This window comes from Arvicanthis niloticus, chromosome 26 (assembly GCF_011762505.2).
Source record: "Arvicanthis niloticus isolate mArvNil1 chromosome 26, mArvNil1.pat.X, whole genome shotgun sequence".
NCBI lineage: Eukaryota > Metazoa > Chordata > Mammalia > Rodentia > Muridae > Arvicanthis > Arvicanthis niloticus.
In genome coordinates, this window is record NC_133434.1 from 2,334,069 (window position 1) to 2,350,007 (window position 15,939).

The 15,939-nt window shown below is 44.5% G+C and overlaps 1 protein-coding gene across 1 annotated transcript in view; it reads left to right on the plus strand.

Moving 5' to 3' along the window:
- The window catches only part of Ets1 (ETS proto-oncogene 1, transcription factor), a 119,083-nt gene that overhangs the window by 26,100 nt on the left and 77,044 nt on the right, over positions 1-15,939 (plus strand). Inside the window, exon 3 of the mRNA XM_076924601.1 lies at positions 1,679-1,820. Within this exon, the coding sequence (XP_076780716.1) occupies positions 1,679-1,820 (142 nt within the window). The remainder of the gene's footprint in view (positions 1-1,678; positions 1,821-15,939) is intronic.

A 15,939-nucleotide genomic window follows, 5' to 3' on the forward strand; every position in this document is an offset into this window, starting at 1 on the left:
TATATATATATATTTTTTTTTCTATAACCTATTCAGCACATATGATGTTAGTTGCATACATGTTTTCAGACACTGGGTAACTAATTTGTGTGCTCTTCCCTGGGGAATACCACCTCTCTCACTCCCAGCTTTCCTTAGCTGCTTATAGTTCTTTGTATAGAGCTGTAGTCTTGTGGACTTTCCCACATACAGTTTGGCATGTCTGTTGGTGCCATCCTTATGAAGCTCACCGTTTCTTCTTAAGAAGAGAAACAGATTACCCCCTTTGACAGAAAACCTCTATTTGACTTAAAATTTTTATTTTGGGACAGGATCTCTTTAAGTTACTTGAACTTGCTATAAGCCAGGCAGCCTTAGAGTTTGCCATGCTTTTGCCTCAGCCTACTGGAGCTCAGACAGATCTTGAACTTGCTCTTCTCCTCCTCCAGCTTCCTGAATAGCTGGTGCTACAGGCTTGTGCACCATGCCCAGCTGTCTCTTGCATTAAAATAGTATCTACTTTGTACTAATTATAAAGTTTTGCATAGAGTACTTGTTACATACATTTTATAAATACATAACTTTGTTCAACATGTTTTACGTTTAATTTTGCTTTATATGTAATTTTCTTATACATCTTTAAATTTTCACTTTTATTTCATGTGTATGGGTGTTTAGTTGAATGCATGTCTGTGCACCATGTGCATGCCTAGTACCCAAGGAGGTCAGAAGGAAGGGGCATTGGATTCCCTGACACTGGAACTACAGATGGTTATGTGGGGCTACAAGGGCATTGGGAATTGAACTCAGGTCCTTTGGAAGAGCAAGAAGTGCTCTTAACCATGGAGCTATCTCTCTAGCCCCTCAGTTCTTCTACTTTAGGAGTTTCGTTTATTTTTCCCATTTCCTGTAAGAATAAACAAATGTTTAGATTTGGGAGAAGACCTGAACTCCCGTATGAAAAATTGGCAGAGCCCGGGTTTCAATTTGAATCCATCTGTCTTCAAGGAATAAGGCTTTTTAAAGCTGTGAAATGTGGTTTTCTACATAGCAGTTTTTGGTTTTCTCACACCGTCTATTTTGTGAATCTAATAAAGCTAATAAGGAGGTGGCACAAATCTTCAAATAGCACAGGAAACAGTTCTTCCTCAGCAACTTATGTCATGAAGATCCCACCCCTACCAATTAACGACAAATGAAGTGGATTTTACGCTGTAGATGCCCTTTTCCCCTTCACCTGTGGCATTTATCACCTATTCTACGACACTGGGCTGTCCTATAAGAATATTCTTTTATGATGTTTTCATAGAGGGAGATAATACTGTCAAAAAAAAAAAAAACCAAAAAAAAAAAAAAAAAAAACCAAAAAAAAAAAAAAAAAAAAAAACCCAGATTCTGTTAAGTCTGAGATGGTCAATATTCTGCCCTGCTGTTCACTGTAAATGTTTTTGAAGGTTATAAAAGCTGTCCCCAGATATGTAAAGGTGTAGATAGAGACAAATGATGTCATAGTCTAAATAAATTCCTCTCCTTCCCTGCGAGGTTGGAGGGCAAAGTATGCGGAAATGAACAGTGGGTTCTGACTGGCAGTCTGTCCCTGTATAGCTGGGATTAGATGATGTGAAGTCATATTTATAATAGGGTTGAAACATAAAGGGTTTTCTTCTAATATATGCCCCTTTCTCTTCACTGGTCACAGAGGCAGGGACCTATCAACACTTTTGAAGATCCTCGAATGACCTGCGGTTTCCAGTCCAATTATCAGCAAAGACCTCTTTACCCACTCTGGGATGAGACAGCCACTCAGGAAGTCCCTACTGGGCTTGAACACTGCGGCTCAGGTAGGAATACAAACAAAAGCTGCGGATGAGGAGAGAGTTGAAGGCCAAGAGAAATCTGCTGAGGGCTATGTTCTCTGAAATAGCACCCCCATAGGGTAACATGGATACATATGCTATTGTTCTCTCGAGGAAAGCCCCGTGTCTGCGTCTTAGTAACTTTGCTCTATTTTACCATCCAACAGGAAGGTGATGCTCTACCAATGAGCCCAAGAAGGGTTGCTTTCCGTCTTGATTTTGTAAACAGTTTGTACTTTCTGTGCACTTTTCACCCTTTCAGATGGTTGTTGAGAACCATATTTTACCATCATAGCTGATGAACTGGGAAAACAGGCGTGTAGATTAGCCATCTCCCAGGATGGAACTTCTTTCCTTTATCAAGGGTCTCCTTTTGTTCTCCACTGGCATCTATGTTCTTTCCTACACCCCTTCCCCATCCCCATCTACCTGTGCCAGCAGCATCTGGTCCCACTCCTCCTCCTTCCTGACTTGCTGGCTATAAGACCACCCTCTCCTGACCTAGGGTGAGACGCCCCAGAGGTCCTGTTTGTAGCAAGTCTGCCCACTTGCCCCAGGACCAACCAGAACCCCAAGTTACCTGAGTTCTGTTGTTCTGTTTTCAGGCTCGTTTCTGTGCTTCTGTTTCATTTGAATTCCATTAGGCTTTGTTTCCTTAGTAGTGTCTGGAGAAAATACTAAGTGTAAGACTTGAATTGGGGACTGTGAAATTCAATTGTCCTTGAGACCATATTATAATAACATATATAAAATATATGTGATGTGTCTATAAATATATGATATACACACACACAGAGACACACACAGGAATTATTCAGGTGAACGGAAGAGACTGGGAGTGATTTCTGGGAACTAAGTGGAATGCTTTGTTGTGGTTGTTCAGTGTCCTTCTGACTTATGGTAAGTGGCTTGTAAAATAGTGGGGAAATAAAGTAAATATCTGCTTTGTAGTCCATACCTTATCCCGCAGCAGAAGTGAACAGAGACATGGAGCACACTGCTTCTTCCAGGCAGGAGTGTGCTGTGGTGGGTCAGACAGTGTAGGAAGCTCTTCTCGGGTCCTGGGACAAGTTGGCCTCAATATTCTGCTGACAAAGGAATATCTATGCTATTGTTTATAATGGTACCTTCATCCCTTCAAGGGTTAAAGAGAGTCAAAAGTGTAAACACATTTTTCAGCTGTGTATCCATTACACAAAGAGGTTGGGAAGATGATGTGCTTATACAGTGATTAGACTTCAAGACTGGAGATGTAAGGAGATGAAAAAAATTAATCCATTAAATTGTGAACAAATTAGATTTCATCTATATAAGCAGAAGACCCAAATAGCCGTGCCTAGGTTTGTATCATTCTTGAATACTCTTAATGTCACAGCCTTAGGGTTTTTATTCCCTAAATGCAACACTGATGACACTTCCACGTGTTAGAAGTTGAATCTCATTTGTATTGGAGTGTCTCTGCACACTTGCCCATAAACCCAAGGTGAGGATGCCTTTTCTTCCTAATAGACATAGCCTTTCTCTTTGTTTTTTTTTTCTTAAATTTATTTTAAGTTTTTACATTAATTTATTTATTCATATCACTTTATATCCTGATCAAAGCCCTCCCTCCTCCCAGTTCCCCCTCATACATTCCCTCCCTCCATTCCCACCTCCCCTTCACCTCTGAGGTCAGGGGTGTGGGGAGCAGGCCTCTGGGATGTACCACAGACCTGGGATGGGGTAGGCTCCAGGGAGTCTATGAGGGTGACTCTAGCTGAGGCTCCTAGCCAGCTGTGGGGCATATGGAGCCTGAAGTGTCCACCTCCTGTAGCCAGGCAGGACTCCTAATGGAGGGATAAGGACACTAACTCACCCACAAACCTTCAACCCAAAATTTGTCCTGCTTACAAGAAGTGTAGGGACAAAGATGGAGCAGAGACTGAGGGAATGGCCAACCATGGAGTGGCCCAACTTGAGATCTGTCCCGTGGGTAAGAGCCTTTCTCTGTCTTAACTGAGGAGTACATCATACAAGTAGGGGTGATGGTCTTATTTGTTCTTCTTGCCCAGATTCTCAGAAGTTAAAATGTTTCGACTTCAGAGCCAGGAAGACAAGTTTCTGTGAAATCTATGGATAACACACAACTCTCGATGTTCTTAGCCTTAAAATGTAAAGAAATGTTAACAATACAGTAGAGTATTTTTTCCCATAGCTTATGGTTCCAAGACAGAAGCTCGGGTTGCCTAGACTTGTGGCTTTGGGGTAGGAATAATAACCATCCTTAGAATGGCCTGACGTGCCAGCCATTGCATTTTGGAATGACAGGCTGCTTCCATGGGGTCTGGCTTTCTACCAGTTGGTGGTAATCTGTTTGCAAATAGAGGTAATAGCTCCCACTTCCTCAGGCTCCCTCTGATGGAAAGATCTGGCGAGAACCTTGAGCCTTTCCCTGTCGGTCCTTTGCCTTGTGAGCTCTCCAGATGAAGGAGCTGCAGGAACTCTTTCTGGGCTGTGGTCCAGTTCTCCTCAGTGACGGGTTGTCTTTTGGAAAGCTATTGTGGGATTTTTTAAAGAAGGAAGATGAAGATGTGCATGAACAAATGATTTCTCCAGCTGTGGCACTTTTTTTTTTTTTTTTTTTGAAGATATGCTGAATAAAAAGAAAGGGAGGAAAAAAAATACTCCAGTTTTTTTTTTTTCCTCCCATCTTCTTTCATCCTATTTATAACTTCAGTTTCCTTCCCCTCCTCCGGCTCATGGCTGCTTCCCACCCCTGCTCTGCCTCACGTCTGTGCTCTCAGAAGGGATGAATGGACTTCTTTTCCAAGGATTACACATCTGTCAGTGACTGGAATACTGACAGGAGGGGCCAACCATGAACACCCAGGCTCCCTCATAGTAGCCTTCATCAAAGTATTGTTCCCATTCATTCACAGAGGGGCAGAGGCTGAGGAAGAGGAGAGGAATGGGAAGAAGGGAGTCCAAGAGAATAAAGTTAAGGCTGAAATAGAAAAAGCCTCGCCAGGAAGAGAAGGGAGATTCTGGAACCAGGAAAGCAAAGAAGAGGTAAAAGGGAACAGAGGGGAAAACTGAGATGTGTAGAACTGACAAACAGAGATGAGTGTCGGGAGAGATGGTATTGGGAAAAGACGATGGAAGATGAATTGGGAAGGGACAAAGAATCAGCGAGCCCCCCCCCCCAAAAAATGACAAGGAACGGAAGAGAGGAGAAATGGTGTGAAAAAGAAAAACACACGATTCTGAGGACATTCACTACAGCTAAAAAGGGAAGTCACATTTGCATGCAATTGCCTGTGCAGCTGTACGTTGCCTCACAACAATCTTGCAGTCATCATTTTCTTTCTTTTTTTTTTTTTACCTCCTCCTCCCTCGCCACAGCCCCCTCCTTGCTATCAGCCTGGGGCCATTATGGAGAGCCAATGGGGGCTGAGGACTGGTGTTCTGCATGAATGAATGGGCCCTTTCTGTTTCAGCTTCTCGTCATCCTTCTGTCAGGGAATCTTGTGAATCAATGGAGCTCCTTACACAAGCCAGGACTGTACTGTCTGTTACTGTTTATAGTCTGCCTGGAGTGTAGCCCACTGACCCTGCCTCTTTTCTGTCCCCTTCCTCTATTCTGTCCCTCAGCCTCAGCACCTCTCCATCACCATAACAAGAATGATCCTGTGTGTCAGGCTCCTGCTCCCTGTCTCTAAGACCTCACTAAAATGTTGCTGTCCTGAGGCGTCAGAGCTAGTTCCTGCCCACAGCCCTGTTGAAAAGCGACAGGGCAGGGTCGATACAAGCCATTCTCAGATGGAAACAGTAAGCCTGGAAATGGAACCCAGTCCTGCCTAGAGTCGGGTATAGCTTGTCTGCTATTGGGAATTAGAAATCAGAAGCCAGAGACCCCACTCCACATGGAAACAACATGACTATAGTTGAGCCGTGGCTGCCAGCTGTCCACACGTGACTTCAGCCTCGCACTTAAGGTCACCATGACTGATCATAGCACCGATCAGAGAACACAATACTCTAGTCTCCATTTCAGGTAGTAATTTTTCAAAGGCAGGGATGGATTTGGTCTTGAATCATCCCAATTTTTAACAGTGGCATTTTGTTCAATATACACTCATGTCAAATACTTGCTAAAGCTGGGAGGCAGGGCTTCCTGAGCATAGAAGAGAAAGAATTTCTTCACAGAGCATAGAAGAGAAAGAATTTCACTCTCATTACTGTGGTCCTTGAAATGAACTACCAGACATTGCTTTTTTTTTTTTTTTCCCCTTGTATGATGAAGTTTGGTATATTTTTGTTGCTGAATGCAGTAGAACCTTTATTTACTCCATACACAGAATCCTACCACTTCTCAGTGTCTCGAAAGAGAATTCAGAGATGGTCCAAGAGTAAGGAACCCCAGGCTCTTAAAGGAGATTGCAGAGGTTTATAGTAGATCGTCCTCATTGTGTGACCTTGAGCGACTTGATCATTGCTCTTCAGTTTCTTCATATGCCAGGGAGATTTTCAAAGCTTGGTCTATAGGCAGTAGCAGTAGTGATGGTAGCAGCAATAGCTCAGGAGGAGGGAGGGTGGGTGGAGGAGGAGGGGGAGGAGGGGGAAGAAGAGGAGGAAGAGGAAGAGAAGATCTTAGAGATGTAATATTTAACTCTTGTTCTGGACTCATTAAACTAGAAACTCTAGAATCTGTTAAAGCACATGCTTTAAGGCTCTACCCAGGGTTAGGGTTGAGGAATATGTTCTCGTTTTTTTTTTTTTTTTCTTTTTTTTTTTTTTAAATATGTTTCCAGGAGCTACCTCTGTTATTGCTGCTGGAAGTCCAGAAGTCACACTCTGAGAACCACTCAGTTCCTGTCTGTGAAGCTTGAAGCATGTCAGCATGCGGGAAACATGGTGTGGCATGTTTGCTATCGTAAATCATTGCCTCCAAGTGCCTTTTAACTCACTGTTCTGTGAAGTGCATTTTGGACATCCAAAAATGTCTAAGGGTTGAGTCAGAAAGTGACCCACTGATTGGTTGAACTCATTTGACCTCCAGTGGTACACGGTGGGTCCTAAAGACAGATGAGGAAAGAGAAGACACAGTCCTGGCCTGCATGCAACTTTCTAAAAACTTGTGTGTGGGGAGGTGTACATTTTTTTGTGATAGAGCAAATGATTCTCATATGAAATACTGCACTTACGTATGACACCGGCTTGGCAATATCAGGGAGAGACTTCGGATTTCGCTATTGAAAATTTCTAAAACAAAATTTACTAATAAAATGGTGGAATTGAAGAATGTCTTTCTCAAATAAACTTTAGAAGTTCATGCGGGAGACATGTTGAGGGGCCAGGTTCATGATCTCTCCTGGGGCTTTGTCATCTGGCCCAGCGGCTGGGAGGGATCAAACCTGGGCAGTGTTTGGAAAGAACCATTGACAGCCAGGTGGGATGTTTCAGCAGGAAAGCAAGAGCCTCCAGTTTGGCTTTCAAGTGTTGAGAGTGTTGAAGACAGGCCAGCAGGACTTCAATGGAGACTCACCTTGCCTGGAAATATTTACGCTCACAGCAGGTTAGTTCTTTCAGCTGACTGTGTCTTTTAAGCCACAGGGCTTAAAAGCCAGCATTTCAAACTCCATCTGCTGCACATATCTGTTCTGTCTTTCTTCGGGACACATTTTTCTTTTTCTAGAACACTTTTTTTTTTTTTTTAAGGTTCTTTGTTCTTCAAAACAATTCTACGCCTGTGAGGCTGTGAGCATCTTGGATGTTATAACATTGGATATTACAATATTGGACTAATCTGTCCCAGACAGAATGCTTGGCTCTCTCTGTCAGAGAAGACTTATGGTAGCCCTATAGTGGGGTAAATGAGGTGCCTCTCAGGGGCCCCCTTTTTCAACATCTTATTGAATGTTCTTGATTTTCCAACTCAATGTGGAACAGTCTAAACTTTGAAAAGGCAGTTCCTCACAACTAATCTGTTGTTATTATTATTTATTATTATTAAAGTATTTACTTATTTTTGAGACAGTCTATGTGTAGTTGTGTAGTGCTGGCTGGCCTGGAACAGGCTATGTAGCCTGATACTAGAGAATCATCTTTTTTGTAAATAGGGTCTCACTGCTAAGGGAGATGGGCAGTTTGGGTTCCTCTGATTCTGGTTTGGCAGCTGTGCCATCTCTGAAAAGTGCTATCTATAGTCCTGTCTCAATACTCATCTTTCACAGAAGACCAGGCCTAACTGCCCTTCTTAGGTCCCTAGAGGAAGGTATCCAGGGACACTTGAGGCTGAACGGCCTTTTCACATACCTACCTGAAGGGCTTTAAGTACATGTTGGAATAAGAAGACATAGGTAAGCCTAGCCCCTAATCTACTTACCACAGTCTCCTCCCTGTTTGCATTTACTCTGTGCTTTTTTGATATCAAGGTATCTGTGTGCCTGAGCCTTTCTCTGCAAGGGAAGGTGGCCCCCTGGCTAGCTGTGGGTGGCTGCTGACAATTGACCCGGGTTCTAGTGACTCCTCCCTTAGCCTATCCCCCTCCTACACACACACCTCTTGCCTCCTTGAAACTTTTGAGCGTGTGCTATTTAACATTCAGATTCCTTAAACACTTTGTGCAAGGGTTTCAATCTAAATAGAACTGTGTCTAGTCAGAGGGTTTAACTTGGTTTGGAAGAGAGAGCAAGAATACAGAATCATGTCCTCGAGTTTTTAATAAGTTTCTTGGGTTTCCAAATCTCCAACAGTCAAGTCCCTACCCTTATTTTTGAGTTCTTATGCTGGTTCCGTGAACCAAGGATGGATTTAAAGGAGCCAGAGAAAGAAGGTACCTGACTCTTGACCTAATGAGTCTTGACTACTTTCTCATTGCCCAGGGCACATCCTATCCATAGGCTTTCTCTTTCCTCCTCTTTCTCCACCTCTCACCCCGTGCCCTCTCTTCTTTCTCCATCATATATAACACATACATTACACCTGCCAACATTGCCCCCCCCACCCCCACTATAACTCAATTCACCAGTAAAAAGAGAGGGCACCTGGGAAGAAGAAAGGGCTCAAGGCAGTTTGGGATTGGGGCTCACTGGAGCTATGGAAGGGAAGGGTGGAGGACTTTGGTTGGCTGTATGTGAGAGAATGAATCCCTTCCTTGGAGTTGGGAAAGGAAGGAGACCCAGGTGCAGAAAGAGTGTCTCATCTTAGCAGGGTGAGCAGAGTGACAATTAGGTGGTCAGGCCAGCCTTCTGTTGGCCTGACCACCTGACAGATAAATTCCTTGTTTCTCAAAAAAGTCAAGGAAGTAACAGCATTGCACTGGAACTCCCAGGGGGCTCTGGAGAGTGGGGGGGGGGGGCGGGGAGGGGGAGAAGTTAAGTTCTCTTAACTTCTTCAAACCGCAAATATTTAGTTCGAGTTGGGAAAAGGTCCCCGGGGCACCAAGTTCTTATTGGATTCTAGCAGTTTGACCCCTCTTTTGGAACAGGGGCGGGGGCGGGGTGGCCACTGCTGGCTGGTGTCGCCTGCTCGTCTCCTCTCAGCTCCCGCGGGCCGGCTGCTAGCGGGCGCTGCGGATCTCTGTGAATGGAAATGGTCGGGTGGGTGGCTGATGTGAGAGGGCTGGAGCTGAGCTGAGTAGAGAGGGGGTGTGAGAGCCGAGGGGGTGGGGACGGCCGGGCAGGGACAGCCTGTGGTGCTCACGTCTGGCCGGGAGAGACTCTTGGCCTCCAGATGTTCAGTGTGTTTATAGCTGCCAGAGCCAGAGACCAGCTCCCTCGTTAAGAAGTTGCTTTCTTGAGCTGCAGCTTCTGCAGCTGGAGGCTGCGTCCTCCCTTCCCCCAGGCTGGTTCCTCACCCCGACCCCGCCTTCCTCCTCTGCAATCCTCCCAAAATACACGAGCACACAAAAAGAAAAACACCAGCAGATTTTTTATTTCAGAGAGTAAACACTTGGGCCGTGGGGGTCTGGAGGTTATGGGAAAAGAGGAAACCATCCAGCTAATCAGGCAGCACACACTTCCCCCGCTGAAATAAAACAGAAATCTTTGCTCCGCAGGGCTGCCGGGTTAACCCCGGCACTGCCAGCCAGGCAGCGCCCCAGCCGCCCGCCCCGAAGTGGGGCGTTCAGCCCCCAGCTTGGGCAGCTGCAACTGCTGACTCTGAGAGGGGAGAGGCCTGACCTGCCTGACCTGCCTGCTGTCCCCTTGGTTTGTGGTGGCACATCTGCTTAAGAAATAGACGGTTGAAACAGATGAGATTCCGAACTTAGATTTAGATTGCAAGAGGCTAGTGAGAGTTCTAGATATGTAGGAGGGTAAGCGAGGGCGAGGGCACCACTCCCTGCCAGGAGAGTCCTTGCTGGCAGGAAAGCCAGCTTATTTGCCTGCCTGCCTCCATCCCTCCTTGTCTCTTCTCTCCTACCTTCGCTTCCCCCCCCCCCCCCCCCCCCCCAGTTCTCTCCTTCTAGTTCTTTCCCTACTAAGGGCCTTCGGAGTCTATCTTCCTTCATTTGTGCCCGAGCTGCCTGCCCAGAGACCATAAATATCCCATGGGGCAGAAGTCAGGGGTCAAACAGGAGGCCTAATTGCACTATGGGAGAGATCACCTCTCCCCTGATGTGTGGGCAGCCTTTGGCCCTCGGAACTTGCCCCTGTGCATGGCCTCTGCCTTTCAGTTCAGATCCTGCCCTATCTCACTGGCTGGAGGGCTGGCTCTCTGTTCTCTGCATTGCTGTCTATTTTTATAGGGCTTGCCTTCCTATTCCTGAACATCCTATTAAGACGTACGTGTGGCCTTTGAAGACTCTTGCTTCTTAATAAAACAGTTTTCCACAACCTCTATTCATTCTTTCAAGTGGGATTTAAACCTCGGCCTCCAAAGCAAGTCGGGACTTCTTCCTTGACCACCTTGCCAAGTGGTGCCGGGGAAGCAGAAACACCAGTGATTTAAACAGCTATAGAACCAGGTTCTAACTGCCTGGGCATTTTATTAGATCTCCTGCTTGTACCTCCGACCCTGAAGACCTACCAAGTCTTAGATCTGCTAATTGTCATGGATTTTGTTGTTGTTGTTAAAAATGAGTTTTAGGAAAACACAATCTCACTAAAAACATTACATGTAAGAATTTTGCGTTCCCCTGCTTCTCAACATGGTCCAGGACTCCAGAGAAGGTAGGATCTTCTGTAGTAAGGGGAAAGGTTCCACTGTGCCCAGCTGAAGCAGATAGGGAGAGCACACCAGTATATCTTGTTTAACAGCACTGAATTCACTGCTGTCATCTTCCTTCCTCCAGATCCCTTTCCACTGCTCTGGCCGATCCCCAGAGATTGTATTTAAATCTGGAGGTTGTTTCCATCCCATTGTCTTGGAGATAAGAATCACGGCCTTGCCCAGTGTCCAGACACATCTTTCTGCTTTATTTTGTGCTGCTCAGGATATATCTTGAGTCAGCTTCTCTACTCTCTAGTGGGCCATAGATTGAGCTCACCACCCTCACCTTATACATTGGGAGAAAGTATGGTGGTAATAATGTCTGGGTCACTCTGGCAGAATATGTAGTGTAACAGTGTGGGGAGATCTGTTGGGTGTGACACAATCCCAGCCAACTGCCTCTGCGTAGACACCATCCTCAGGGGTCATAGCCCTCAAGTCTGATCTTTTCTTTAAGCGGCTGAGCAGTATCTCATGCTACAAGTTCACTTAGACAAACTGGTAGTTTGCAGACCTCTCCATTCTAGAGAGCCATTACCCTACATGCACTCTGGATTACCTCACACGGACCCTACTACTTGGGCCTCTTAATTATTGTCTTAGTGTTTGTAACTTTCATTGGTATGTTAGACATTCCTAGTGAAGCAAGACTTAGGGCTGGTTGATGATCCTAGGCCAAATATTGGATTTTTATAATGAAAATGGACAGCTGCATCTGGAATCAGATATGCCTGTAGGCTGTCGTGGAGAGCCCAAGGGAGGTTAGGGAGAGCAAAAAAGATGCTTTGTCACCTCCAATGGATCTGGTACATGTAGCCCTTTCATCTTTCCATTTTAAACTGAAAATTCTGACTTTAAATTTCCTGAACAATAAACCACTGGAGTCTGTTTGTCTTTTGATACTGTTTTAGAGTGTCCAGGCAGATTCCTGGGCATATTCGATTCTTGATCAGATAGTACCAGATATGCCAATACCTTGTTCTTCTCTGGTAAAATGAGGGTCTGAATAATCTTATTCCAGAGAATGTGTTTCCCAGAGGGGGTTACTGTTATTTACACCTCCCTGGTGTTGAGGCTCCTGCATGTATGTTTGGCTTTCGCTTTGCCATGTTCCGGGGAGGAGGATGGTATTATTCCCATTGAACATGAATGAGAATTTGCCTTGTAGTTCTGAGACTACAAGGAAGAAGACAAAACTATAGGAAGGAAAGATCGAGAAATCAAGCTGGATTTGCTTGCCTTATGGTCCATTCTCAATCACTGTATACCTTTTATCTGCCCTGATAGTTTCTGTTTTCACTCTTCATTGTCACCTCCTTCTCAGTGACTCCTGCCACTATCCTGCCAGGATAAAACAATGTAAGCTTGCTTTCCGACAAACCAGAGACCCACAAAAACCTCAGAGATGGAGCAGGGAAATGAGCCACTGTCCCCTGATTATTTTTGGATACCCACTTGGGTTTTCTTTTTCTCCAGCATTGGTTATTTGAGGGCATGAGTAAACCCGGCAATTTGCAAGGCTTGTGTGGAGAGTTGGTTTCCCCTTTGCTGCGACTCAGTTGAGGTCAAGAGGATTTTCTTCTTCTTTACCTAAGTATCCCCGTTCTCTTTGCTTCTCTCCCTGGGCTCTCCCCCACCCCCACTGCCCCTCAGCTAAGCTTTGTGAGCAGAGTCCTGGAATAAGACTAAAGTATACAAAGTTTCTGAAAGGTTATACCCTTGAAGCCGTCCACAGTGTCTGCAGCACGTGCTGAAGTTTACACAGAATGTTCAGACCTGAATAAAGAGACTATTTGTGGGGAAGCTGCTTTTCAGCACACAGGATGGGCCATTCCCTGTGGGTTTTACTATCAAAAGGCTTTTAAAAGTGCAGTGTAGCCATTGTTGAATATTTCACAATGAATTAAATACCATTTCTCTCCTTGCAGCTGTTCCGTGTGAGTGAGCGTAGTGCTTTTTTCCCCCCTCTCCTCCTGGCAGAAGATGTCTGCTGTATAAATGCAAACACTGGGGTAATGAGATTATTTGTGTGTGAATTCTTTAGGAGAAGCATTTCTTTATTTTAAACTCAATGTGATGGAGGGCTGCAACTCTGGAGCTGGGAGCTTGGAGTGAGCTTCTGGCAAAGAATAGAATTGACAGTCTGAGAGCAGAGCTGGGGGAAGGCAGGGAGAAGGGCTGGGCTACGGACTCAGCACACTCCCCATTCCCCAGGGCTGCCTACAGCTTTCAGCCAGTACTGAGTGGGTGATGGAGGAGGGGAATTCCACATTTTTTTTTTTTTTTTATCTCAGTAAACAATTGCTTTCCCATCTGCTCTTTCAGAACTCCTTTCTGACTTACAGGTTTTAAGATGGAACATTTTCGTTTTGCTCTCTCTCTTACCACAAGGAGTTTTCTTTCTTTCTCTTTCTTTCTTTCTTTCTTTCTTTCTTTCTTTCTTTCTTTCTTTCAATAAAATACACAGGTAAAAAGAGAGGCCATTTTTTAATTCTTGGGATCGAGTATGCATTCTGCAATGTTCAGCCTCAGTGTCTTGTGCCATCTATGCTGTACCTGGGATGTGATTTGTGAATGTTCCTGAAGTTTCACAGGCTAGAACCTGAGCCCCTCCCTTCTGGGACACTAAGACTTATAGAGGCTTATAGAGGACTCTATGGTGAAGTCATCTGATACTTAGCAGGAATTGCGCTTGTCTCGGGGGAGTGCTGGAACTCATGAAAAGTTCCTCTGATTTGAGAACAGCTCCCTGGATCGTCTTTTTTGTGTCTTGTCACATGATACTCCTCCCCGCCGCTGTTTACATCACTTGCTAGGAGGACCTCACCAGAGCAGAGTAGATGTTGGTGGTTGCCCTTTCTGCCTTTGAATTGTGCACTAAATAAGCCTCTTTTCTTTACTACTTAGCTTTCTTGGGTATTTTGTTACAATACAATATTGAATAAGATGCCAAATATTTACAGATTTTCCCTTGTGTAAGTTTTCCTTTTTTAATTTTTTCCTTCATTTTCTTTTCTTTCTTTTTTCTTTTCTTTCTTTCTTTTTTCTTTTTCTCTTTCTTTTTTTTTTTTTTTTTTACAAAAATTGAGCTCAAGTATTCAGTGAACTGGAACTAAATAGTATCACTTAAAATTAAAGATAAGCATAAATGTAACTCTTCTTAAAATAGCATCAGGAAAAGACGGTATTGAATGAGGGGAAAGATTTAAATTAGCTAGGAAGAAAGCAGACTTTGAAATTAATCATTAAAGGCGTTTGTGAGCTCCTTCCTCTCAAGTATCTTTTAAGATTATTGTTTTTCAAAAGGATATTTCAGAAGGAGTTGGAATAAGTTTTTACTATTTATCTATCTAGTTCTATTTTGTAAGATGTGAATTTCAGAATTTTTAAAAGGGAATTTGGTGGGGTGCTTTAGGAATGCAAAGACCAGATCAAGTGCAAAGGAAAGCCACCGAGTACTTACTGCTGTTTTCCAGTTGCTTCCAAGGTAAAAAGGAAACACAGGCTGGTTGTGTTGGTTATAGGAACCCACTTGGTAAGTGTGCAGGGCTAGAGAAAAAGGGTTGGCAATGAAATTCTGCATCTTTCCTGTTATTGGTCACTCATTCCTTTATGTCTTCCAGGTGGGGAATCCAGTGTCCGTGGAATAGTGGGCAGATAGAAAACAAAAAACAAAAAACAAACAAACAAACAAAAAACCCGATGTCTTCACTGCCCCTATAACTCAAGTACAAGTTTTGCAAGAGAGAGTAGGGAGAGACTGTGCTGGTTGGTTGTTTCTAACCCAATCCTTGTCCTCTGCCTGGCTGTGATCTATTATATTTTCACATCCACCTGTAGCCTGCGTGCTTTACTTTTTAAAGTAGCCACTGTGAAAACAGTGCACCTCTTTGAAGATGATTTACAAGTTAAAGATGAGTAGGAAAGGTGATCCAGGTAAATCTGAGCTTTAACACATGGACTTGTTTCCCTGAGTGGTTTTCTCTGAGAACCTGGGTTACCCATAGGGCCCCTGGGTGACAGCCAATCTTACAGTCTGTTCCCTGTCTCAACGGCCTCATCTTTACTATTTTTGTTTGGTGAGTGCATCATTACCAGGTTAGAAAATGGGCAGTTGATGACTCTCCCTCCCATCCAAATCTGCCCATCCATTGTGGCTATTTTTTTGTTTCTTCACTGTAGAAAACTGATTTAAAGAAGCTTCAGAAGGAATTTATTGACTTCTTCACTGGTTCCAGTAGAAAGAGCTGGGAGAACGTCTTCTTCTCCCATGTATTTACATGGATTCGTCCTGAGGGGTCTTGACATGACCTGACAGAGAACGAAAGCATGCTGGTCAATGTCACATGAGCACTAGGGAGGAGGGGATGAGGAAAGGAATGTTTATGCTGCATAAGGGAGACCAACCCAGTATGACTCTCCAGGTGGCCTCCAAGTGAAGTGCAACTGGGGGTCCAGCCAGACTGACTGTGGAACAGTCACTTCTCCAAACTTGGGCCGTCTGACTCACAAAGGGCTTGTTTTACTGGTGTTTAGAATAGTGGTCACCCTGGCTCTGCTTTCTGTATCCTTGATCATTGTTATTCTTTTCTTCCTACCCCGTGTTGATTTTCACCTCCCTGGCCCAGTCTGCCCCCCACCCACTTTGGCCCTCTTGCCTGCCTTCAGGGATGTGTTCAGCCTTCCCAACCCCCACACCCTGCCGCCCAACCTGAATGAGATAGTCCATTCCTGGGTCTGCTGCCCCTCACTTCATTAGTGTTCCTGGTGTTTATAAAGCCAGAAGATAATATTTTTAGGTTCCGTTTGGAGTTCCCCAGGCAGCCTCTCTCTAAGCCACTTAGGAAGTTTAGAAAAGAAGGTCATGGAAATGTTAGACTTTTTTTCCACTGAACTTTGGTTAAGTAAATGG